This window comes from Engraulis encrasicolus, chromosome 6 (assembly GCF_034702125.1).
Source record: "Engraulis encrasicolus isolate BLACKSEA-1 chromosome 6, IST_EnEncr_1.0, whole genome shotgun sequence".
Lineage (NCBI taxonomy): Eukaryota > Metazoa > Chordata > Actinopteri > Clupeiformes > Engraulidae > Engraulis > Engraulis encrasicolus.
In genome coordinates this window covers 21352557-21378716 of record NC_085862.1, presented here as the reverse complement: position 1 = coordinate 21378716, position 26160 = coordinate 21352557, and the positions used below count along the sequence as shown (strand labels likewise).

At 42.4% G+C, this 26160-nt stretch overlaps 3 protein-coding genes across 6 annotated transcripts; all 3 read left to right on the top strand.

Moving 5' to 3' along the window:
• Window positions 1–316: 316 nt before the first annotated feature.
• cts12 (cathepsin 12) lies at window positions 317–4688 on the top strand. The gene is made up of 8 exons (XM_063200108.1): window positions 317–400; window positions 888–1107; window positions 1445–1567; window positions 1868–2035; window positions 2536–2757; window positions 2969–3137; window positions 3605–3710; window positions 4071–4688. The coding sequence occupies exons 2-8, from the start codon at window positions 904–906 to the stop codon at window positions 4168–4170; spliced, it is 1092 nt and encodes a 363-aa protein (XP_063056178.1). The 5' UTR covers window positions 317–400; window positions 888–903; the 3' UTR covers window positions 4171–4688.
• A 754-nt stretch (window positions 4689–5442) lies between these two features.
• ttc39c (tetratricopeptide repeat domain 39C) lies at window positions 5443–19140 on the top strand. 2 transcript variants are annotated; one of them, XM_063200107.1, is made up of 15 exons: window positions 5443–6068; window positions 6162–6312; window positions 6595–6643; window positions 8621–8746; window positions 10493–10607; window positions 11520–11901; window positions 13001–13169; window positions 13702–13795; window positions 14828–14935; window positions 15755–15864; window positions 16065–16188; window positions 16390–16487; window positions 16898–17002; window positions 17658–17696; window positions 17826–19140. In XM_063200107.1, the coding sequence occupies exons 2-15, from the start codon at window positions 6173–6175 to the stop codon at window positions 17913–17915; spliced, it is 1749 nt and encodes a 582-aa protein (XP_063056177.1). In that variant the 5' UTR covers window positions 5443–6068; window positions 6162–6172; the 3' UTR covers window positions 17916–19140. The 2 variants fall into 2 exon arrangements, with proteins under 2 accessions (XP_063056177.1, XP_063056176.1); XM_063200106.1 differs by having other exon boundaries at window positions 5444–6046.
• A 3372-nt stretch (window positions 19141–22512) lies between these two features.
• LOC134450254 (uncharacterized) lies at window positions 22513–26160 on the top strand. Of its 3 annotated transcripts, none has more exons than XM_063200103.1 (6): window positions 22527–22715; window positions 22813–22869; window positions 23601–24227; window positions 24486–25133; window positions 25297–25829; window positions 26090–26160. In XM_063200103.1, exons 1-5 carry the CDS (start codon window positions 22553–22555, stop codon window positions 25806–25808), a joined length of 2007 nt encoding a protein of 668 aa, XP_063056173.1. In that variant the 5' UTR covers window positions 22527–22552; the 3' UTR covers window positions 25809–25829; window positions 26090–26160. The 3 variants fall into 3 exon arrangements, with proteins under 3 accessions (XP_063056175.1, XP_063056173.1, XP_063056174.1); XM_063200104.1 differs by having other exon boundaries at window positions 25995–26160; XM_063200105.1 differs by having other exon boundaries at window positions 22513–22715; window positions 25297–26160.

Genomic DNA, 26160 nt, shown 5'->3' with positions numbered 1-26160 from the left:
CATTGTGCTGTAGATAGAGAAACTCTCAGGAGCTCAGGAGCATGACCTATTAATTGATGTCTAGCTCAAGCGCCCTGATTCAACTGTTCATCCGAAACTAATCCCCTTCTCTTCTATGGTCAATGCAGTTCTTATGACAAGTAGGTAAACTCCTGCTTTCCTGTTAGTATAGTTGTTATTATAATTTTAACTTAACATAATGTTGAATTCCTACCATGTAAGACATACTTCTTCATGGATCTTTTTTTGTTTGTTCAATTTGGGTAGACAGGAAAGCCGATGTGGTCACACCCCTCATGAAAAGGGATAAAAGGAGGAGAGAGCAGACATGTTGTACATTCCCGCAGACACACTGCTGTTCCAGCCTTCCATACTGTAGAGGACCTATACACTTACAAGGGTGAGTCTCGCATTCATGCATGCCATCATATTCCTCTCATGCTTGTATAATTTTCCAGTGATAACACATCATACATCAGCGTGTGTACATTAGAATGAACTCCAGTGCTAGGCCATTGACATGATTCACATAACAGTCTGTGTTCTATATACACTCTAAATTGTATATTAATGATGCCTTTCTGTGTAAGACCATGCACACTAAGTTGTATGTCAATTAACCCCTTAGCGCAGAGCCTATGTTATAACCTTACCATCACCAAAATTGTAATGGCTATGTCTTAATCTGTTACTTAAGGCTCTCTGTAATGTCATAGCAATGTTGTTATGATGTAGTTGAGTATTTTCAGCAAATATTGAATAGGCCCGCCGGCGACCCCATCTGCACTAAGAGGCTACAACAACATTATCTGTCTAGAAGGTATAAATGCGTGTGTCTTGTGTTTTGTCTTGTGTTTTCATGTCTTTGTCACGTTTTGTCTTCTAAGCCTCCTGTCTGCAGCCATGGTCCAGGTGCAGTGGCATAGAGCCCTATGCAGGGCATTCCTGGTGTCCCTGCTGCTGTGGGAGTCTCGCAATGTGTCTGCAGACTCCGACGAGGACATGGAGGATGGACCCCCCCAGCCCCCCCAGCCACCCCAGCCCCCCCAGCCGACCAATGAATGGCTACTCTGGAAGATGAGGAACAATGTGAAATATGATGAAGAGGTAATGCAACACATTGATTTAAATGACATAATGTACACACATGTGCACACACACGCACGTACACACACACACACACACACACATGGACGCACACACACGTACACACGTACACGCGCACGGACGCACACACACACACACACACACACACACATGCCTGCACACACACACACACACACACACACACATACACGCACAAACACAAACACACACACACAAACACGTGCGCACGCACACACTCACTCATAAAATGCTTCAGTTAATGTTTGAAACACACAGCATTGCAATATGAGCATGTAACACCTCTGCTACTCTTGTGTTGTGTTGGTAATGTGTGTAGATGGATGATGTGGTGAGGAAGGGCATTTGGGAGTCTCACATGCAGTACATCAAGGACAACAACAACAAGTTCCGCACAGGACTTGCTGGCTTCACGATGGCAATGAACAAGTTTGGAGATCTGGTGCGTCCATTTTACACTATACAATTTTTTATGTCATGAATAAGAATAAGTATTTATTTTCAGTATTTATTGATAGACAGTATTTTTTTGTGAGTATATGGCAATTCAATCATCGTCAAAGTGAAAAATATATATATACTTTTACAATATATTACTATTATGGCAGTCTTCATTGTCCAGACATTTATGATTTTTTCCCCCATAAGTACCAGTTATGATGTTTTGTGATGTGGAAGTGCAATTGTATAACTTCATTTAAACTGACAATGTTTTCCTGTGAAACTCTCTCCATGTCCACAGAGAGATCAAGAGTACAAAATGCTGTTGGGAGCTCAAATCAACGGTTTTGCCAAGAGAGGCAGGGAGGTGTCTCCCCGTAAACTCAGAGCTGTGGCCAAGCGTATGGGAAAGGCTACCGCCACCGTGGATTACAGAAATCTGGGCTACGTCACTGAAGTCAAGGACCAGGTAGCCTACTGTTTGTTAAGACTGTTTATTTATTTTGCACTTCCACGTAGGAGAATTGCATTTGAGATTTATAAGACTATAATAGATAGTGCGGAGAACCAATTAAAAATATACGTATATCACCATTCTGATCTTTTTTGACATTGCATGGGGCTTAACAACTCTGAAAGTTTAATGCAACACAATCCATGTAACATGTTGCCTTACAGTAATGTTTTCACTCAATGTCTTGGAAGAGAGTGATGAGTAGAATGGTGTACTACTATATTCAAAAAAAGGGGGGGGGCAAGACAGACATTTGCCCCTGGGCCCAGTATTGGTGGTGGGGCCCCCGTTATGACATTGGCAGACTAAATGGGGGGCCCAATCACTGTTTTGCCCTGGAGCCCTGTGTGCCAATTGTTTCCGGCACTGGTACTGTCCTTTTCCACTATAAGTTCAAAAATTGTCTGTAGAAGTGTGCACCATGTACTCCACTGTGCTGTCCCACTTCTTTCCAGGGTTTCTGTGGCTCCTGCTGGGCTTTCAGCACCACCGGGGCTATCGAGGGACAGATGTTCAAGAAGACTGGCAAGCTGACATCCCTCAGCGAGCAGAACCTAGTGGACTGCTCCAAGTCATTTGGAACCCAGGGCTGCCAGGGTGCCTGGATGGCCAACGCCTATGATTATGTGGTGAAGAACGGCCTGATGGCAACCAGCGCCTACCCCTACACATCAGCGGTATGTTCTTTGGGTCTGTCAGAGGGTGTGATTATGTTGCTACTAAGATGTTTTTACCACTTCATCACCATCATCATCATCATCAGACAAACAAACAAAACCTTGTGGTAGTAAAAGAGGATTTTCTAGTTTGTCTTGGCCCCCAATTCAAAGCCACACTCCATATGAGAACAGCTGCTAACAAAGGGGTTTGTTGTGGTCTGTCAACTAGGATACCCAGCCGTGCTTCTACAACAACGCCAAAGCAGTGGCCAAGATCAGTGGCTACAGGTTCATCCCAGCTGGAGATGAGCAGGCCCTGGCAGATGCCGTCGCCACAATTGGACCAATCACTGTGGCCATCGATGCCAACCAGGCCAGTTTCCTGTTCTACAGCTCAGGTACGAAAGTCATCCTCTACATATTCTGCAGTGGGCATCACAGAACAGAATCGCAGACAATACAATACAGTACAATACAACATGTATTTATATAGCGCATGTCACAACTATGAAGTTGACTAAAAGTCCTTTCAAATACATACACATACACACATACACATTCCCACATTTACACACCAACAGTAACAGGATAAATGCATAACATCAAGACTTGGCCTACTAGCGCAGGGAGACTATGTAGTTCTACTTGTCTGAAAGGCGTTATCATATCTTAAATGCTGCAAGAAAGAGATTTTTTTATGCTGACTTACATTACAATACAAAGCAAAATATAGAATGCAATGCACCCAATTATAATGCAATGCATCTAATGGCTAATTGCCAATTATGACTGGTTATGACCTTTTTATGGCTTTTTTGTTTGTTTTCACCTTCGATGGCTGGCGTTGGCTCTGCTGCTCTGACAGGTATTTATGATGAGCCCAAGTGCAATGCTAACAACCTGAGCCACGCGGTGGTGCTGGTGGGGTACGGCTCAGAGGGAGGAAAAGACTACTGGATCATCAAAAACAGGTGAACCCTTATTACACATTATTACACATACATTACGCAGCAATTAGCAAGACACATGGTCACACATGCTTCATGAAATGATTATAATCTAATTATGAAAACATTAGACAGTAGTGCTAATATTATGAAATTGCCTTTCTTACTTGATTTTCTTTATTCTCTTTGGTTAATCCCTGTGTTGTAGATTTTCAGCTTTGGCAGTAATTGAGTAATCTGGACGAGACACTTTCTCTTTCTTTATTTTTTTTTCACGCATTGTTTGTTTTCCTGTGCAAAAATGGATCAAGTTATGTTCTGTGGCATTGTGGTTTGTGCCAGTAGCAGACTTGTCTAAGTTGTTATTGTGCTTTTTATTTTCAGCTGGGGCAGTGGATGGGGAGAGGGTGGATTCATGCGGCTTATCCGAAACGGAAGCAATGCCTGTGGTATCGCCAGCTATGCCCTGTATCCACTCATGTAAACACTTTTATAAATGTGTAATAAATCTGAACGATTTATATAAAGGGGCGGAATAGGCCTACTGCAGCACATGCCGTTGTTCTTGAGTGTTTAGTGTTGTTGTCTATGTGTCTGTGTGTATGGTTTTTGTGTTTGTTTGTGGTTGTTTGTTTTCTTTTTTAATTATTGTTATTTTGCTGAGGGGATAAAAGCAGCATTTCAAGCAACTTTGTAATAAGCTAGGAAGTTTTCATATGGGACATTTGTCTTTTTTCAGTGGACAAGTTTCATAATGTTGCAAAATGGAGTCGCTAGTGTTTTAACATGCCTTGTTGAAGGTAGCCTATTGTTTGTTACTGAGTGTAAATGTGTGTGTTACTTTCTTTTCTAACACAGTTTGTGGTAAAGGAACATGCATTTGGTGCTATGACCGCTGGTCTTTTTCAAATACAACCCACTTAAATAATAACAAAATAACAAAATGTTACTGTTTTTGTTTAACCAGTCAAATGGAGTAAGACAAAATAAACACAAATCCAAACCCGTTTTCCCTCATCGACTGAATTATTGGGTTACAATCGAGTTTTGAATTACATCCACAGGCCTGTTTGTACATGCTATACTTGTTGACCAAAATAGATTAAAGGACATAACCAGCATTTAAGAAGAGAACTATTCGCATTGCTGGCTTGTCCACTCCGTGCAGTGGAAAGGCAGTTATGCTTTCATCATGGGCCTATAATTTATTCATGAAGCATTCATGTGTGCGTCTCTGCCGCCACGCCTGGTACATCCATGTCCAGTCGGCTCCACCCATTGCCGAGCCTCCGCCTGAGCCCTCTATTATAGGTCTCATCCACACACAGCTTCACATGCACACACCGCTTCATATGCACTCACCCTTCACATGCACTCACGCCATGGGGTGTGGCCCTGGCAGGATGTCTGGTTGGCAGCTGGGCTGTCCATGCTGGCCTGGGGTGCGACAGACAGTGAAATGTCTACACCACTTTATGTCAGTTTAGTAGCCTAGGCCTACAGTTTTTTTATTATTATTTTATATATTTTTTTAAATAAAAAAACTGTGATGATACAGTGTGTTGATACAAACTTAAGGCTATGAGGGTTTTTTACAACAACATATAATAGGGCCTATTATAATAGGGCCTACTTACCTATTATAAGGAAATAAATAGAATACTAGCCTATAGGCAAACAATGAATTTGACAAGAGAAAATAACATTAATCACAGTCAGTCATGTATCACATTTTCCATAAAATTAGACTGTTTTTGAATGGGTGTCAGTGTAGGCCAACCAGCTCGCCTGATTACGTTGAAGGTGAAAGGTTGTTGCTGTCATCATTACTGCCGCGATAGCTGGATGGAGGTGGCGGGAGGGGTTGCTCGCGCAGACGGGAGCTTTCAGAAAGCTCAGCCACAGCCAGCCGTCTCTCTGCCGCTAATGAGACGCTAGCACACAGACCATAACCGAGTAGAGATTCCCCGTCATCTCCATGCACGGAATCTGTAACATCCAGTTTGTCGGTGCGGCAAAAGCGCTGGTAGATCGAGAGAGGATTTGCGTTGTACAGTCTTGGATTGGCGAGGAAGCGTTTCATCTCGTTATGTAATTGCACGGATGCAGCGTCTGGCTGATTGTGTACACACCGCTGGATTTCCAGCAAGAACGACGAGTGCGTAGTTTTGTGGGCTGCGGAAGAATATAGCCCATTCCCGAGGACACAATATGCTATTTGTCTAGAGAAATGCGATGGGAAATAATATGATTGGACACATTTCTCGTATCTGAGGCGCAAGTTCCTGGCCCGGTGTGCTGATGCTCCAGTGACAGAAAGAAGAAAAAAAGAGAATCACGTCTGCCTGCTCTTACAGAAGGTGCTCAGCTCCAGCTTAACCCGTGAGATTGAAAATCTAGGCTATTACGCACGACGTATATTATTTCCTTCTCACATTTTTTTTCAAACCCACCTTACCATTGTGTTGTTTTCAGCTCTCGGACAAATGGCGGGGCCTAACCAATCTCAGCATGAGCAGGTAGAGGAGAAGCCTCCGATTGATGATGCGGAGCTAGCCCTTCAAGGCATCAACATGCTACTGAACAACGGCTTCAAAGAGAGCGATGAGCTCTTCAAAAAATACAGGTAGGCTAAGGGCCGTGTTTACTATGCAGGTTGGTTCTGTAAAAGACGAAATGAGCAGTCATAATAACCTTACACTGTATTGTGGTAGGCTACAAACCAATATTCTCTTTGATAGTCATCATGTGTTCTAGTGTCAACCCAATGATTTCAGTGTAAGTGTGCCGCATGCCAGAAGTTGGTGTAAATAGGATAGTAGTGTAAAGCAATGTGTGGTTACTGAACTCATACCAAATGTTCATACTTTGGACAAAAGAAGTGTCTAAATTAGCTTACTTTTTACAGAACCCACAGTCCTTTGATGAGCTTTGGAGCCAGTTTTGTGAGCTTTCTGGTAAGTCATGGTCTTATTTGGTGTTTCACACTGAGGTCATCCACCAACAGTATTGAGGGCTTCATCTCTCTTCACCCCTTTTGTTACTAGAAGGCCTTTTGCTTTACATCACTCTCTCTCTCTCTCTTTCTCTCTCTCTCTCTCTGCTCCTCTCTCTCACACACTGTGTTTGTGCATGCACATGCATGCTTGTGTCTGTGTGTGTGTTTGTGTGCGTGTGTGTGTGTGTGTGTGCTGAGAGTGATAAGCATGCTGTCGAAGAACTATGGACAGAGTAGGAGGGGGAGAGAAAGAGATAGAAACAGAATGGAGAGGAAATGGAAGAGGCTGGTCTAACCAGTAATCAGGTCCACACTAGCCACATCTAATAATCAGGGCTGCTCCGGTCACATCTAGTAATCAAGTCTGTTCTAGCCACATCTAATCATGCTATAGATGGAGCAACATGACGCACATGATGATCTCACACTTCTGAAAGCGCACTCAGGTTGTTGTTGTTGAAAGGTTGTTATTTTTTTCCTGGGTTTTTGAGACAGAATATGTAGATTTTATTTCAGGCATTGTTGGCCTTTGCTGCAGAAAACAAAAGGATTGTCTGATTCCGGCAACCCCCCCATACACACACACACACACACACACACACACACACACACACACACACACACACACACACACACACACACACACACACACACACACACACACACACACACACACACACACTGTTGCATACACATCTAAGTTTCACCAAGTCTTGAATAAAGGTCCTTTTGTACCTTGTTCCTTGGTCCCCATTGTACAGTATAATTGCCAATCTGTTTTGAAACCTTTTCTTGGTCTGATGAAAGCATGTGTTGTTGTAACTGCCCCATTCATGTTCCTGATCCAAAACAGTGAAAAATGCAAACAGTTTTACAAGGATTTCACTGGCTGTGATGTAAGCTATTAATCTGCTCATTTCGCCAACTGCTGGTTCTTACCAGCTCGCGACTCGCTAATCTGGTGAACTTGAGACCCAAGTGGATATTGAGGCTGAGAGAGAGAGAGAGAGAGCTGTTCCCAATATGTGCTTTCCCATGTCTTTCATGCCAATGACTATTGTATACACTATACAATGTTGGCATACTAGTACTTAACCATGCATAACAGAAAACTGAACACAGATGTCAGCGTAAAACTAAGTCTAAGCAATAAGTATATTTACAACACAGTGGAAAATGCAGTGTTAATTCAACACGTAGAGAGTGCTGTGGGACCAAATACACTCCAGAAGTTAAATTGAGAGTGGCTTCAAATCCAAGCTAGACAGAGCTCGGCAGTTCAGGAGAAGGCATGCTCATTCCGTATGTTGGCTACTGTGATGATTCAGTTAGGTCAGGAAGGGTGTCACGCCAATTACTTCAGGCCTTGTGGGTGCGTGGGTTCTGGTTATTGTAGAACACAGGAGGAAGAAGAGAACTTGCACACCAAGAGTTGCCGATGCAGGAAAGGTGTTTTAATCCATCAATTTAAACAAATAATAAAATAAAGTGCTACCAAGTGGGGTCTTCTTCCTCCTGTGGGCTACTGTGAAGAGGAATAGTGTGAGCTGTACTGTTGTAGTATCCTCATGATGTTTGCTGTTCCACCAGTGGAATGCGGCAATCGTCAATGAAAAGACTTCACTACCATAGTATTACACTACTACCACATCACACAGGGACTTGAGTAAAACATTATGATTTGGTCAACAGGTAACAGCAGATTTATAACAGGGACCATGTCTTTTAGCAATGCCATTTGCTTATTGTTATATGTTTGTATGTCCTCATGATAATATGTTGTCATTGTAATGTGGTGCTATTTCACCATAGAATGCTTCTGCACACCTGAATTTGAACAGGTGTGTTGGATGCAAACCAGGCTATGGTTGAAAGAGGCACACCAAATCTCAAGTTCCATAATGCATGGTGTGACTCTGTGTTTGTATCAATGCAGAATGCAATGATGACCTTTGAAGAGGAGAAGATGCAAATGGCGTGCGATGACCTGAAGACAACAGAGAAGCTGTGTGAGAGTGACGTTGGGGTCATTGAGACCATTCGCAACAAAATCAAGAAGAGTGTAAGTGTTACTCCTGGTGCCTTTACTTGACAGGACAGTACAAACTAGACAGTAGGCTAAAGGAGTGGGGGAGAGAGATGGGGTAGTGCCGGGAAATGACCCAGGCCAGACTCGAACCCATGTCCCCATGGCTCTGTTGTCCATCCATAGTCAGGTGTGTTCGTGTTCTCACCCACAACTCACCTTGTGTTGATGTTTTTACTGGCAACATCCATCATTCTTTGTGTTCTTAAAACCACCCTAAACATTTGTTTTCAAGAATGTGCCACTCAAGTGTTTAGTGGTGTTCATCGGCATTCCACAACAAGCGATGTATCAAAACTTCTTGCTTCTGTTGTGTTTTATTTAGCATTTTGATTATATATTTTTTCTTTCATTCACAAAATGGCAAATAAATGATATGGACATGCCAATAGATGGACATTATAAAGCCTTTGGTCTGTCAAAATCCAAATTATCCAAATAACAAAGACCGCAGCAAACATCAAAAAATGGTGAGGACCACTCGACTTTATTGGAAACAATTCAGAAAAGGTGCTAAATGTTAAAAATATTGCCCTTGTCCTTTAAAGATTGTGTGTTTTTTAAGAGCAATAGTAGAAAATGGCTGTTACATTATCTCTTAACTCTCGGTGGTCAGTCATATAAGCAGGTGTGTTGATTACATGACATGAGGAATCACATGAAATTTTTACATTATGTGTAGTTGACGCATTTATGCAAAGCTGCTTAGTGTTATTTAGATACAGGGTATTGGTTACATTTACTGGGGCAACGTGGTGTTATAGGTGGGTCAGTGACATTTTTTACACGCCAATGACCCTGGTGCCAGTTGCTGGGGTAATGTGGTGTTATATGTAGGTGCCTTGCTCTACAGCAGTTAAGCCCATTAAGAGTACCCACTTTCTTCCTACTGGTATGGATGGAATTCAAACCTGCAACCTTTCGATCATAAGACCAACTTTGTTACAGATAAGCAGTCCAGAAAAAGGGCTTTATGCAGGCCAAGTCCACCCTGGGCAGAATCCGGCTGGTGCGGAAGACAGGGGAAACTCATGCAAGCTGTGGTGAAACTATTGCACACAGGGCCTCAGGGTAAAACGGTGATGGGGCTACCCATACAACCTGCCAAGGTTGTAATTGGGCATCCACCACCAGTGCAGAAAGGCTCTGGGCCCAGGGGCAAATACCCTGCTCGGCCCCCTATAGCTCCACTCCACTGCAAGAAGGCTACAACAAAAACGAGATGATAACGAGCACAGAGTAAAAGTGGGCACCAAAAACACATGAGCCAGTAGGAGACCAAAAAAAACAGATTGTACAGGGTACAGGAAATCCGAGGCATTCATATTGCCAATATGGCCTTCTTCAGGGCGTATCGCTGCAAAATATGTGAACACCCGTACACCAAGTATTCCAAAATTCCCACATGTTTTCAAAGAAACAGATTGGTTTATATGCACATAGTACGAAGGTCTGTATATGTAATAACTGAACTCATCATGATACATTTGAAAATAATTGAAAGACTTTTTATTACCGGTATATCTTTACATTGTAACTAAGATATTATTTGTATCTTGCTATTGAAGAAAACAATTAGAAAAAAACACTAACCATGAGTAAGTAACATATATAAAAACAGAGTACAGTTATCAATTTTTGAATACTTTTTTAGTTTGTAAAGTTTTTAAGTGTCAATTACATGTCCACATGTCCAAAATCTTGGTGTGTTTCCCTCTGCAGGTGGACAGCCAGCGGGCGGAGCTGAAAGTGACCGAGCGCCTCCAGAGGCAGATCATTGTGGCGGACTGCCAGGTGTACCTCGCTGTCCTCTCTTTCGTCAAACAGGAACTCTCAGGTAAGAATCATACACAAGGTCAGGGGGCCTGACAACTTCCCCTGGGCACGAGAGAAAGTCACCTGAAACCCCCCTAAACAATAGATCAATATAATGAGGATTCACTCCTGGCAGAGATTCTTTAAGTATATAGAGATATGCCATTGTAATAGGTTGCTATGGGCACCTAACATGACCAGGTTCCGGTCTGCCTAAAGGGGCGTGTCATAATACTCCTAGCATTGAATAGAACAGTCCTTAGGTCTGCCTAGGTCTGCCTAAAGGGGGATTTCCCCCCCTCCCCCTTGCAATAATAGAACCCGGAAACAATGGGCCAATGGAACCTCTCTCTCTCTACTCTCTCTGCTCCTGGGCCCCCTCTCTCTCTGTGCCCAGGACAACTAACCCCTTTGTCCCCCGGCTTCCCTGCAAAGGCTTGTGGTCACATTTAAGGTTGGATGAGGCCATTTGATTCTGTGGTTTGTAATGTATGGAACACAAGCATCCACAGGCCAGACAGTGGCCTTAACCTACTTTTCAGTCGGTTGGAAAATCATTATTTTATTAATGAAGGTGCATACTTGAGGTCAGTCTCATTCGGATGCATCCCCAAGTGTTGTGCATATGCCATTGGGTGATAAATCATCAACATCAGGGAATTTAACAAAGAATAGAAAACCATATATTGTTGTGCTTTAAAAAACCTCAAAATGCAGTTATAATGTAATGCATAATGCAAATAGTGGTACTGAGGTCTTCTATATGACCTCTTTTCCTCGTTCTAACCCTTCACCAGGGGGCACTCCATATACTGTGAAGTCTTTGTAACTTAACCCCTTTTCCCCCACGCTAATCGTCCAGTACAATGTACCCTCCATCTAGTGTGAGGTCTTCTTCTTCATAACCCCCCATCCTCTCTTAAACCCCCCGCAGCATATATCAAAGGAGGCTGGCTCCTCCGCAAGGCCTGGAAGATGTACAACAAGTGCTACAGCGACATCAACCAGCTGCAGGAGTCCGTCTGCCAGTCGGCGCTGCAGGACGGGGAGGGCGTGTTCTCCACGGACCAGGCCAACCACAACACCCTCGGAGGGGGTGCGGAGGGTGAGGGCCAGGGGGTGACGGCGGAGGCCCTGGGACGCCTGAAGGGCTCGGTCAGCTTCGGCTACGGCCTGTTCCACCTGTGCATCTCCATGGTGCCACCGCACCTCCTGAAGATCGTCAACCTGCTGGGCTTCCCCGGAGACCGGCACCAGGGCCTGGCCTCATTGGCCTACGCCAGCGAGAGCAAGGACATGAAGGCACCACTGGCCACGTAAGCCCCTCTTTACTCTAGTAGCCTCTAGCCTGCCTAATTATCTATCTACCCATGCTGTCCTCTATGTATCCACTTATATCTCTTTTACATCCATTCCTTTTATACCCCCACACAGTTCTTTTTCAACTTCTAAATTCACTTGTTTTTAGTTACTCCTACTCTCAAATGTTACACCAACACTGCAAAATGTACTGTGTATTTTGGATTATCGTAGGCCAAATGGTCTGTATACGGTCCACAAACGGTCTAAACACTAAATGGTCCACAAACAATAAAGGAAATCATGAATTCTTCATATCCTAACAGGAACTGTAAATAAAATATTCATAATACAATTATTATTATTACTGTACCACTGTGGGTTAGAAGAGTGACCGAAGAACTGTAGATAACATGTACAATATGATGAGAAAACATGGCTTTTAATAGGTTAGTTATCAGTCTGATTTATTAAAACTGAAGATTGATTTTGCTGTGGGCCTTTGGAGATATTTTTTCTCAATAATTAGAAAAAAGTGTTTGGGAGCTGTCAGTTCTGTTTGGTGACTAGGAGATTCATTTGTGGCATGACGACCAGCTACTATGGCAGTAGAGAAGCTTCATGTTTGTAGGCTCGAGGCTTTCAGCCTGTCTCTTGCAATCTAAGAATAGCTTTGGTCTAGATACATACTGTAGTGTCATGGAGTCGGACGAAAGCAAAGAAGATGTGCTGCTGGACTGCTGAAAGAGTGAAGTTGTCTAGTATCTAGTTAGCTAACTTTTCACTGGCTAAATCAGAGCCAAACAAAGAAAACGTCTGAAATTGCGCTCATCCGTGGAAGGAGAAAATAAAGGCCAGTGTGATTCTTGTGTTTTTGACATTGTGATAGATTATTCATGTTAAGTATGTGTGTGTTTGGGCTTTTAGCCTTTATAGAGATGGGACAGTCAAAGATGGTGACAGGAAATGAGTGGGAAGGAGAGATGAAGTGAAGGGGAGGATCAGGAAATGACCTCAGGCCAGAAACAAATCTGGGTCCCTGGCGTAACAGTATGGTGCCTTAAGCGCTTGAGTCACGGCTCCAGGGTCTAATTCGTGTTCTTGATGTGATTTCAGCTTGGCGCTCCTGTGGTACCACACCGTGGTGCAGCCGTTCTTTGCTATGGACGGGTCAGACTCTCGAGACGGGCTCCTGGAGGCCAAAGCCATATTGCTGAAGAAGTCAGTGGTCTACCCCAACTCCTCTCTCTTCATCTTCTTCAGAGGACGTGTGCAGAGGCTTGAGGTGCGTTCTTTTATTTTTGGGAGGGGGTGGGGGTGGGGGTGCTTTTAGGGCTATAAATTAACTCACTAGCCAATTTCGCTAGTGATGTTACGCAAAATCTTGCTAGGCAAAACATACACTCACTATCAGCCAAAGTGGCTTGTAAGTAACTTTTTTTACCAGCCAATTGAATTTTCACCAGCATTTGGCTGGAGAGCGGGTATTCATTTAGAGCCCTGGTTGCCTTTATTACATTATGAGAGCACAGTGGAATAAGGAAATGAGCAGGAGAGAGATGGGGGAGGGTTGGGAAATGGTCTCGGGTCGGAATCGGGTGTGTAACAGCACAGTGCCTTGGCTGTCTGTGAACAAAAAATCTGCATGTACTGTATAGAGAGGAAGGAATTCACTATGTTAAGTTTTTCAGGTATTTAAAATTTAAGTATTGTCCCTCTACTTTATTTTGTACAGTAAATTATTCTTATTTTACTTCTTAAGATTGTTTCATTGTGTTTTATTCTAAGTGAGGTCTTGTGTGGTTCTGGTCTTGCAGAATCAGATCAACAGTGCTCTCACATCCTTCCATGATGCTCTGGAACTTGTCTCAGACCAAAGAGAGATACAGCACGTGTGTTTGTATGAAATAGGTAAGGAACTCAAGACACAGGCATATGCGTGTGAAAGGCAATCTCTCTCTCTCTCTCTCTCTCTCTGTCACACACACATGCATACACACAGACTCTATGAATATGCAACTATCAAAGTACAAGAGAGTCCTTGTGCACAAGCCCTCAGCAATGCAGGTGCAGGTGTGAGGCAGGAGAAGGTGAATCAATGAACAAAATTCAAGAGACACCGCACACTGCTTACTTTTCTTTACTTTATTTCTCGGAGCGAACATCGCGTTTCACCCAATGCGTCATCAGGTTACCGAAACACGTTGTTTGCTCCGAGAAATAAAGTGAAGAAAAGTAAGCAGTGTGCGGTGTCTCTTGAATTTTGTTCATTGATGCAACTATCAAATTATATGCATCATATGTCTTTAGCTTATGACAAGTGTTTGCTAAAACTCGCTATATGCCAGTCTTATTGTGACGCACTTACTCTGAAATGTTGGCTAGCGTTCCAGGTAAACAAAACCGGTACTGCACCCTTTTTCAATAGCCGTTCACCTGTTACAGTTGCAGGCTCCCGAACATCCCCTGCTTGGAAGTGCCGACTACACACCCGGGTGTGAGGGGTAATGTTCTTTTTTTCCCCCCTGGCAGATAGCTAGAGCCAACTTACGCCGCAACTCCTCATCAGCGGGGGGGGAAAAAAGCTCATCACAACCAAGCAGACGCCTGGCATAGTGGCACACAACAATGATCGGCTGTTGTGGCAGACACTTTAAGATACTTAACCGCCGACTTCTTCATAATCCCTCTATCGCGACTAAATCCTGGCAGGAAAATAAATAACGACATTAGCTAGAATTCTACCGGAAGTTAAGCGAAGGCTGAGATTTCAGCGGAACACAGTGTAAGTGACAATACGAGACAATAAGTGACAGTAAGTCACAATAAGAGTGGCATATAGGGAATTACGGTACAAGTGTTCCCTAATACTCAATGACTTGTCTCTCAAAGTGGTCTCTCTCCCTCTCTCTCTCTCTCTCTCACACACACACACACCTGAAGGTTGGTGCAGCATGATTGAGCTGAACTTTGAGGATGCATATAAGGCCTTTGAGAGGCTGAAGGATGAGTCACGGTGGTCCCAGTGCTATTACGCATACCTGACTGGAGGTAAGGAGCCTTTCCTCTGCACTTTTATGTAGGATGTAAACCGTTGCATTCAGCCTGGAGTGTGTTTCTCGACAGTGTTGTTGTTAAGTTAAATTAGGGCTGCACGATTATGGAAAATATCATAATCACGATTATTTTGGTCAAAATCGTAATCACGATTATTGATTTTTTTGAAGATTTTTTTGAGAATTACAGCAAGATGAAATATAACCAAGAATTAATTATATACGGGATGAGCAAAACAAAATGAATTGTAATAATTATGTAAAGGCAATAGCATGAAACTTAGGTGGACAGATTTCTGTCCAGAAACACCAGCCTGTCAATATGTTCTGGCTTCAAGGACACTCTCAAAGGTAGGTCACTATTGCCACGATTAAATCACGATTGAAATCACAACTTCGATTTCACTATTTTATCACGATTTTCGATTATTTTCGATTAATTTTGCAGCCCTACTTACCATACTTACCTTACTTTCCCATTGCCAACCTAGTAAGTTGCTTACTGGTTAGAAATTATGCTTTCAAGAAACAAACCTTTGTGTCATAACACCTCAAAAGATATTCCCTGTAAGAAGCATTCATCTTCACAATGACAGTGTTTGATGGGAGAGAAAATGTCTTCAGTCTCCAAGAAGAAATCATGATCATATGAACCTACACCTTAGCACTCATTATTTTGTCTTTCACAGTGTTATATCAAATCAGGCATGTTAGTGTATGACTGGTCTTTATATAAAATACAACATGGTAGTATATGACCGGTGTTTATGTGTGAAAGACTCCTCACCTAATGTCCTCTTCCCCTGTGCGTTAGTGAACCAGGGGGCTGCTGGAGATATGGAAGGGGCCAAAGCTATCTTCAGAGACGTGCAGAAACTGTTTAAACGCAAGAACAATCAGATTGAGCAGTTTGCCCTTCGAAAGGTGAGCAGTTCATTGGCTTGAACAAATCAGACTCGCAGATGATTTTGTTTTACAACTTAATTCACAGGGTACACCCTTTTGCACAGAACCTGTTATAACTTTACTGTCACCAAAATTGTAGTGGCAGTCTTAATCTGCTCTTTGTAATGTCATAGCAATGTTGTTATGAAATCATTGAGTCATTTTTGGTTGTTGCACAGGCTGAAAGGCTTAGAAAAACATCTCCTACCAGAGAGCTTTGCATTCTGGGTGTGGTAGAGGTGCTTTATTTGTGGAAGGCCTTGCCCAACTGCTCAGCAACAAAACTCCAGGTCATGAGCCAAGGTGAGAAAACATCTCCAGTGTGCGCATACAAAAATACTACACACTAATAATAAATATTATAGAAACGCTGTAAATGCTATGTACCAATAATAAGTAAAAGTATGTAAATAAAATACGATATGTTCAAATATTTGTGTTTCACAAGCTTTTGTAACTCCTCAATGATATGAAATGTTATTGTTTGTGTTCTTTACTTATTAGTTCTGCAAGGTCTGGAGGACCCGCTTCACAATGGTCTAAAACATCTGCTGCTTGGTTCCATACAGAAGTGTCTTGGAAATGTTAAAGATGCCCTTCAGGTATTGTGGCCGACATAAATGGTAGCTGGTGAAGCCCATTTACAACCTTACTTTCAAGCGTACACGTGCCAGACTACCAACTGACTACAAATGGACTCCATCATGGTTTCACCTTTGGCCACTGATCGGCCCATTGCGAACCCAAACTTCCTGGTTTTTGTTACGGTCTGCTGTAGCTAAGATATTTGTTGAAGTGAAATGAAATTGAGCAGAGCGGAGGCAGTAGGTGGCGACAACCCGGCTACACATTTAGAGAGATTCCTGGATATTTATATTAATAAGGACCCCAGGTTAAGAACCGATGCTCTAGAACATACAGTAGAAATCAGTACTACAGACTTTCATTTCAGTATGTTTTAATGTGTCAAACTCTCTAAATGTCTTCTTGATTGTTTTTCTTCCTCCTCCAGTCCTTCCAGGTGTCAGCCAGAGATGAGCTATGCAGGCAGAGTAACTCCTATGTCCAGGCGTATTCTGTCTACGAACTGGGCTGTATGCTGCTCAGCAAACCAGAGGTACAGTAGTGGGATGACTTCTTTTACTGCTTGGCTTCATACATCACTCCGCAGTTAGGATTTCATTGTTGTTCATTTCTTCATTATTGGCTAGTTGCATTATTATATGTAATTTATTGTACAGTGGAGTCTATCCATTGTAAACTAGTTTGCATGGTAAAACTTCATTTTCGGGCACATACTGTATGTTAGCCACTAATTCATACTTAGCATACATACATTAATGTCTGTATAAGGGACTTGTAAGACTAATCCAGTGGTTCTCAAACAAACGGAGGGTCTGGATGCTTCCTACCAGAGGAGATCATTTTTAACTACCCAGTACACTGTGGGAACAAACTCTGAATAGTGGAAGAACAACTTAACCCCATAGTGCAGAGCCTATGTTATAACCTTACTGTCAACAAAATTGTAATGGCTATGTCTTTATCTGTTACCTACGGCTCTCTGTACTGTCAGAGCAATTTTGTCATGATGTAGTTGAGTATTTTCAGCAAATAATGAATAGGCCCACCAGCGACCCCATATGCAGCAAGAGGCTACGAACTAGACTGCATTCCTGCAGAAAATGCATGTGTGTACTTTCCTGGCACAGTGAGTGCACTTCTTTACTGTATTGTAAGGTGACTGCTTATTGTCTTTCCCAACTTGGCAGACGGTGGGAAAGGGGCGGTCATTGCTTCTTCAGTCAAAGGTAAGACAGCTACCGTAAATGTCCATTACACACCAAAAAAACAAACAAACCGTATTTACTGTTAACTATTTCCTATGCCATGGTTGACATGTTGCTGTCTCTTCTCAATCACGGCCGTTTGCTTTGCAGGACAACTTTACTGGCTATGACTTTGAAAACAGGCTCCATGTCCGTATCCACTCCGCTCTGGCGTCTTTGAAGGACGTGGTTCCGCAGTGATGTCATCAGTGGCAACAGGAAGTTATTGTTCAGTTCCCGCCCCCTTCTCCTCTGACCTCTGGCCTCTGCACTTCTGTCCCCTTTTTAGCAAAACATTACAAGCCGATCATTTGACAGTTGTGTGTTTTTTTAAACAACTTGACAGACGAGAAACACTTTGACAACTGTTTGCGTGACCGATTGTTAGCAGTCCAATTTCATGTGATAATTTCTATTCTATGGTATTCACTTAAGCATCAACGTTTTCGAACGAATCTGATTTTGGCCTCCTTAGGGTTTTGGTGCAGTGAATTTCTGGTAGGATAATGAAGATCCACAAGACCCTCTCATGAAGAATCACCTCTTACTCTGTGCGTGGACAGAGAAGAGTGTGCAGGGCAGTGACAGGAAGTTACTCCTTACGCTTACTCCTGTGGTGTTCAGTGAGGGCCATGACTTTCTTGTTTGACCAATAATGAATCAGTGTCTTTTGAAGGTATCCTACGTCGGTTGTTGTTGCTGTTATTTGTTTCATAAATGCCATTACAGAGATCAGCAAATAGTTTGGCAGCTGATGCATGACTACAGAGTCTCAGTCTTAACTCTGAGTCAGTAATGAAACAGGGTTTCATTTTGTTTTCGGTGATTGCCATTATTTCTCAGATCAATAATTGTTGAATCACTGCATCTTTGGCAGTAGTGATAATTAACTACCATCCTCTTGCAAGGACATTTTGATAGGTCTAAACAATAGCCACATGCAGTTCAAGGTGCTGAGGAGATACATATGCCAGATTGTATGATTTGAATTACTCTCCTCTGAATTTCCGTGCCCTTTTCTCCTGCATTGCACCCGACTTCCTCCCGGTCTATTCTTGTGATTCATGGGGCAAACATCATCTCAGGACACGTAACACTATCCACCTCTCCAACACACTCACGTCACAGTCCCTCATAGCCTTGATTTGAACATTACAAGTGATTGGGTAAGATCCTATACATTGAACTGTCGTTCATGCAAACTTCTGCTTACTCCCGACGTCAACACTTAAACCATGTGGCATAATAGATTAATACTTTGGAGTCTCTCCTAATGGGGATGTCCTCTACAGATTTACAGTATACCTGCCTTAAGTTGGCAGCATCAGTATTTTATCCAGTCTCGCCAATTGTGTTTTTACTATTTGCTTAATTCTTTATCTGTTAGGATGAAAAGTACAGCTCCAGGCCTTTTTATTAGAATACCATGAAAAAGTTGATTTATTTCCATAATTCCATCAATAATGTTAAACTGTCATGGATTGTAGATTCATGGCCCAGTTTTTTAACTATTCCAATCATTATTTTTTTTCTTTTTATATATGTTGGCCTTCCAGCTCAAAAAAACCATGAATTGGGGAATTCGCATTATTAGAATATTGTTATAAAATCACATTTTTCTTCATCAAAATTCGGGTCACATTAAATCAGTTGAAATTTGGTACTTTCTACATAACATGCAATGGTCAATACTTGGTTAGGACATTCTCTGTCTTCATAATGGCCATGATGCGTTTAACATTGAAGTCAATGGAAAAAACAGTGCATGGGAGTAATGGAAGCCCAGATATCCTTGATGCTTTGCTGTCAGCTGTTCTTGTTTGTTGACCTGGTGCCCCACACTTCACTCTTCAATATACCCTGTAGATTTCCATGCCACGTTTTGTTGTTAACTCACCAGTTTAATTCTAACTGAACAGAAATAAAACCCCATTCATTTTCAATGGGGTTTCATTTCTGGTTATTTAGAATTAAACTGGTGAGTTAGCGCCAAAACGTGGCATGGAAATCTACAGGGTATATTGAAGAGTGAAGTGTGGGACACCAGGTCAGCTATACAAAAACAGCTGACGGCAAAGCATCAAGGATATCTGGGCTTCCATAACTCCCATGCACTGTTTTTGCCATTGACTTCAATGTTAAACGCATCATGGCCATTATGAAGACAGAGAATGTCCTAACCAAGTATTGACCATTGCATGTTATGTAGAAAGTACCAAATTTCAACAGATTTAATGTGACCCGAATTTTGATGAAGAAAAATTTGATTTTATAACAATATTCTAATAATGCGAATTCCCCAATTCATGGGTTTTTTGAGCTGGAAGGCCAACGTATATATAAAGAAAAAAATTAATGATTGGAATAGTTAAAAAACTGGGCCATGAATCTACAATCCATGACAGTTTAACATTATTGATGGAATTATGGAAATAAATCAACTTTTTCATGGTATTCTAATAAAAAGGCCTGGAGCTGTATGTTCATCTCCTGTAGAGGTGCTGGACAAAAGCTGATTCAACTTCTGGTTGACAGAAGTCTGCACACTTGAAATCCTTTTGTTACCGTACGGCAATGAGCCTGCCTGTCTGTCTTGTGTGTCCACCCGGAGGGTCTTGGGTGGCCTGAGGGTGGCACCAAACATTTACTATCTCGTGAATCTAGCATTGGCAAGTGGGCCAGGGAGCCATGTCGTATTGCTCTTGTTGCATTTATTTAATTGCAGAACAACATTTCCACTATGGGACTTCCATCAATGAGAACTTAAATTCCTTCTCAGCCTTTTGAGAATATTCAGATGAAATCTCATAGCTTATCACACATCACTGACCATCTAGCAAAGAAGAATCCTCCTAGTTGTAGTCAGAGCCATTGAGTATTGTCCTCAATGGTTCTCATTGTAGTCATACCTTTAATTATTGCATCACTTATATTTCTGTCAGAATAGCAGTCTGCCATCTTCTTTATTTCCATGCTAGTGACGAGTGCAGCTCCTAGGTTTTAGATGCTTGAAGCAGGGTATATGAACACCACCACAACAACAAAATGATGCACTTCGAGGTGTGGGAAATGAGCAATAAAGATTAGCTATTTTTTAAAAAGTGTGCCAATCCTGTGGAAGTTGGAAGGCTGATGAAAAAAAAAAGCTTTGCTGCACTTTGTTCTCATGCGTGCTTTATCACACTGTCAATGTACTGTAGCAAGGGTTAATTTGATTTTAATCTGATACTTGTGTGTTATTATGTATGTGGCTACCTACCCAAATGTGGTTTGGAAATACTGGTAGGCCTACACTGTTTAATGTGGCCAAGTCATGTTTTACCATGACATGTAATGGACGACGGGTGGTCATCCCAAACAGACACCCAAGACTTTTTTTCTCCTACAAGAGGGGTGTTGCACAACATCAGTTCATTGATGATAAATCTATATGTTTGACCCTGCACTTTCATGCCCCAAACTTTTGTCTGGACATCCATAAAGGAGAAAGGACAAAGAAAATATGATTCTCGGGTTGCCAGTGGTCGTTATTATACCACTATCGTTAGTGTCTAGTGGATTTGAAGGACTTGAGTTGTGTATTCTCACTGTGGGTCATGCACTGTATAGTGACCAGTCAGTCTGAGTCTCAGGGGGGTTGTTGCTCTGTATGAAAATGGTTGATTTGTTTCCCCCGCAGGAACTGGTTTTCCTGCATGTATGTGTTTTCTCTCAAACTGGATTAGCTGTAACAATAAAGTAACATATAATTCATGACCAGCGTTTCTGTCCTATCTCTGTTCCATGTAGCGAGGGTAGCTTTCTTAAGTGTTTATTTTAATTATTATTATTACGTCCTCAACACCCTGGGCTTTACAAAGCTCAAGCAACACCTTTCAACGAATGCATTTCACTCACTATGACTACAGAACATACTCAAAAACAGTCCATAGTCCCAAACAGCCTAACACATGTTTTGTAAAATTAATGGGCCTATCAGGCATAGGCTACACCGCAGTTTACAGTTTTTCAATGACGTTCGTAGATAGGCCTTATTGATGTTTGGTCCCATGCCTCCTCAGCAGTGTTGGGCAAGTTACTCAAGAACTGTAATGCATTACTGATTACATGTTACTGTCTTTTCAAAAATAATCCCTTACACTACAATGTTACTATAGGCCCTATTTAAAATGTAAGGCATTACTCTACTTTGCATTACTTTAGTTACTTTCGCAAAAAGAACTGTAGCCTAGGCCTAAATATGGATCTGGCAATTTATTACAGTGTAAATCAAGTTCATGATTAATTACTTTTTCACCTCCCGTGCAGGAGGTGTTTTTGGCAGCATGCAGACAAAAAACTACCAGGTTCAGGAATAGCTTCTTTCTGACCCACCACACTGAATGCCACAAAAATCCAGGTCATTGCAATGCAATTGTAACTTAAGCTATTTAGCATTGTAACCAGTAAATATTACATATTTTTGCCTTGTAATGCCTTACATTACGGCATTACAGCAAAAGTAATACATTATAGTAATTAATGACTTTTGTAATGCATTACTGCCCAACACTGCTCCTCAGCATGTTTTTTTTGTATCGTTGCCTGATCCTGTTCGATTGTGACGAAATCGCTTACCCATCCATGCATGTGACAGAACTGTCGGCGAGTCTGGGGAGGCTGTCGCTCCCATACAGGCAGGCTTTGGAAAGCAGTGCTTAAGAGGGTTCAAGCCTCTATCCTTGCTAGGTTATTATTGATGTGACCTTAGACACTTTGTTGTTCATATTATCAACCTAAATTATCAACCTAAAAGTAACTTATCAAAATATCCGCGGTCGGTGGTCGTAGGAGAGATCATGGAACAGACCACCGAGTATGAATACCCCCCGAAGATTAAAGTGCCGCGAAACCTCAAAATTGTTATTGAAAGCTTCAGTCGGGCTGTTGTGGAGAGGCAACCGGAAAGCATACCACATTTTGCAACCCTGTACTTTGCAGAATTGGTTCATTTTAGAGCAGGTACGTAGGCGTATACATCTATGTGAAGCATAGGCCTGATTTTTAAAGGATAACACTAAACACGCACCTTGTAATATTTCCATTTGCCCATTTGTAGGTCTACATTGGAAGGAAGATTTTCAAACAGTTGTGAAAAAGTTCCATGAAAGCAGAGGTAAGGACACAATAGACAATTACCCTGTAGCCTATCGCCTGAACTCTACGAGCTCCTCATTTAAAAAAAAAAAAATGTTTTTGGTAACTATTGAACCAGGACCAAAGACACACTCATTGAGATTAATTTATAAGGACGTCCTGGTCTAGAGGCAGTACAAGTTACAAAATTAAAATCTCAATTTACTGTAGCCTATGTTTATTTGGTGATCTGAAAAGGTGTAACAAAATAGTGTAAAAAAAAATGTAACAAATGTGCAAAGAAGGTGTTTAAAAAACAGTAAGGGGCAACTATTCACAGTGATGGGTCAAGGCCCTACTATTAGAAATGAACCTCAGGACAGCATGAAGTACTGCGTCATTAAAAATGGAAAGTGGTTTCTTCAGTCATGTGCCAGGGTTATTGATAAAACATCACCTTCAGACAGTCAATCTGCATGGCAATTAGTATTGCAGATAAATGTGTGTGAAGCACGTTCATCTGGTGAGAAACAGGTCAGGCCTACTATACTATACTATTACATTGCTGTAAAATTCTGAAATGGCAGTCTATATTTTATGGTGGAATTTCACTCATGAGAGAAACTTTGTGAAATCACATAGCAGCGCTGGTATAAACCCCTTATGACTTGTGATTTGTAAGTGAAGTAGCCTACTTGTGAAAACTATCCCCATAACAACCTTTTCTGTGCCCTTCCCTGTGTCCCCCCCCTCCCACGGTTTTGAAAATAGTCGACAGACTACCTGTTCGTGGTTTAGGCACTATGAAAAATGTGACTGGCAAGAAACCACCATTAGTGGCAACTGCAGCTTTATCTATTGTACGAACTCAGAAGATGCAGGAGAAATCCCTTAGAGCCCAGGCTGCTGCTGACAAAAGAGGAAGTCTTGGTCCAAATGTCAAAGTCAGGATTACAACGCTCCAAAAGGCAGAGAGACTAAAGTCTACAAAAGACAGAATGAGAAGGGGCATGGAAAGAGTGAGAGAATCCATCACCGGGCAGACTGAACAGAACATTGGAGCAGAAGTGTTCAGGAAGAAAATGAAAGTAAAGAAGAAGAAGAAGAAGAGTAAACTAGTGAAGCCTGCAGTGCCATGCGAAGAACCAGAGACTAAAGAGGAGTGCTTGAGTGTTTTAGAGTCCCATGATGACACTCCTGTTGCCCTCTTGGATGACAAAGACACACACGAGAGGAAAGATAGCGCAACATCCCTGCCTGCTCTGATAGACTTGGAACCAGAACACTCTCGTTTGGTTTATCCCCCTCTACCAGATGAGCACGTGGATGATGGGTGGCAGCAGATCATTGAGAAGATAGAACTTCTAAAATATGCTGAGGCGAACTCGCAAAGAGCAGGTATGGTCTTATATGTACTGTTTTGTTGCTACAATGCCATAATAGGGGCTACTGCTGTACCTTTGAATTATGTGAATATTGTTTACAAAATCATGCACATAGGGTTACTGCTACATTAGTTTAAAAACTTCAGGTCAAGGTTTTAAGTGTAGAATTAGCAGGTACTTTAAAAGATAGTTAATGTGTAAGACATTTTTACAAATAGCAAACATGTTTTATTTTTTTATATGAATTTGAATTTTTATATATCTTTAACAGAGCCTGGATCTGAGTATGGATCATGTGCAAGTGATGATGAAGATCAAGAAGAAGCTGAAGATGAAGAAGAACACTCTGCCATCTCGTCTTCTGAGAAGAAAAACCAGGGCGATAACAAGCTTGTCAGGCCCGCCGTCCCTACCGAGGACCCAGAGTGTACGGCTGTGTCCGATGTAGAGTGGGTCCCACCCACACTGGAGGAGGACGTATTGGAAAGGTTGATAATCGACCAGATTAAGAGGCTTAACAGAGCAAAACAAATCGTGACGCAGACCATCAGTCAAAATGTGTCTGCCACATCACAAGAGATAGTACCCTCAAGCAGTGCTTTGGACTTAGACTTTGAAGAAGAAGACGAGATCGATGAGGCAGATTTACCGCAGAGTGTACCACCTCAGGTGGAGACTAAAGCAAAACCAATAGCAATACCCAAACAGCAGACCAGTGCCCCTCAGAAAGTCACAACAAGTGGCACCACAGAGGTGGCACCCGAGATGCCTGCCTCACCTGCCACCCAGCAAACTCTATATTGGGCACTGTGCCTGCTGGCGCCGCTCCAACCCGGTTCCCCATCCGCCACTGGGCCTCAGCCAATGGGTGCTCCTCTGCAATACCCGCAGCATCCCATGCAAACATGTGCAGACACAGGTCAGAATTCCAGACTGTTTGTGTGTGTGTGTGTATGTGGTGTGTGTGTGTGCACGTGTTCATTTCTGCATTTCTGTTAGGCACAATACTGCTCAAATTGAATATATAATAACAGCCATAAGAAAGTCAAAAGTGTTTCCTCCTTTTATTTATGTTGCTGTAGATCCGTCTGGCTCCCCTGTCGAACTGCCCCCCATGGTTCTCCCATTCCTGAGCCCCCAGACGTGGGGCCTGTACCCTGCCACTCAGCTTCAGAACACTCAACACGCCTCTTCCCAAGCGCAGGACCCTCTGCCTGCTGACCATATCAGTCCCACGTCCCAGGGAGTGAATCGCATGTCAATGCGCACTGCTGCCACTGCTGTTTCTGTGGTCCCAAAGCTGAACGCACAGGGTCACAAGGCTACAGCGCAAAGCTCACCCACCCAGGGAGCAAGTGACCGTAGTAGATCCACGTCCCCACAGATGCCCATGGTGATGCTGACTCCTGGCGTTACCCCAGCAGGTGGCAGCACCACTCCAGTGAAAGATGTGGCACATTCACTGGCTGCCTCCCAGGGAGTGAAACGCATGTCAATGTGCACTGCTGCCACTGCCGTGTCTGTGGTCCCAAAGCTGAACGCGCAGGCTCAAAAGGCTAGAGCGCAAAACTTACCCACCCAGGGAACAAGTTAAGACAAGGCTGAAAATGTGAAGGTAGCCCACTGATCTTGCATTGGAATTTGGCAGTATGTGTTAAATCAGTGTCATTGTTATTAAGCTAACAGTAATAGGCTTACTCAATCAGTGCTTTACTTAGAAAGTAAGTATTGCTTCATGTTTCTACACACCAGCATGAAATTGTTGCTGTCTTATTTTCAGTGACAGTTGGACTGTGTATCCTCGTCAGTTCTGAGTGTGAGGGAGGATATCATCTCAGCAAGTTTGTTAACCCCGATTTCATTTCTCTCTTACAGGAGTATTCAATCAATCCTCTTTAAACTTCAATGAACAACTCTCTGTCAATAAACATATTGAATTGAAAACA

Coding starts and splice junctions, on each gene's coding strand:
- cts12 (XM_063200108.1), top strand. CDS start 904: ATGGTCCAGGTGCAGTGGCATAGAGCCCTATGCAGGGCATTCCTGGTG. Junction 2,758..2,968: donor CCTACCCCTACACATCAGCG/GTATGTTCTTTG, acceptor TCTGTCAACTAG/GATACCCAGCCGTGCTTCTA. Junction 3,711..4,070: donor TACTGGATCATCAAAAACAG/GTGAACCCTTAT, acceptor TTTTATTTTCAG/CTGGGGCAGTGGATGGGGAG.
- ttc39c (XM_063200107.1), top strand. CDS start 6,173: ATGGCGGGGCCTAACCAATCTCAGCATGAGCAGGTAGAGGAGAAGCCT. Junction 6,313..6,594: donor GAGCTCTTCAAAAAATACAG/GTAGGCTAAGGG, acceptor TACTTTTTACAG/AACCCACAGTCCTTTGATGA. Junction 6,644..8,620: donor CCAGTTTTGTGAGCTTTCTG/GTAAGTCATGGT, acceptor GTATCAATGCAG/AATGCAATGATGACCTTTGA.
- LOC134450254 (XM_063200105.1), top strand. CDS start 22,553: ATGGAACAGACCACCGAGTATGAATACCCCCCGAAGATTAAAGTGCCG. Junction 22,716..22,812: donor ATTGGTTCATTTTAGAGCAG/GTACGTAGGCGT, acceptor GCCCATTTGTAG/GTCTACATTGGAAGGAAGAT. Junction 22,870..23,600: donor AAAGTTCCATGAAAGCAGAG/GTAAGGACACAA, acceptor TTTTGAAAATAG/TCGACAGACTACCTGTTCGT.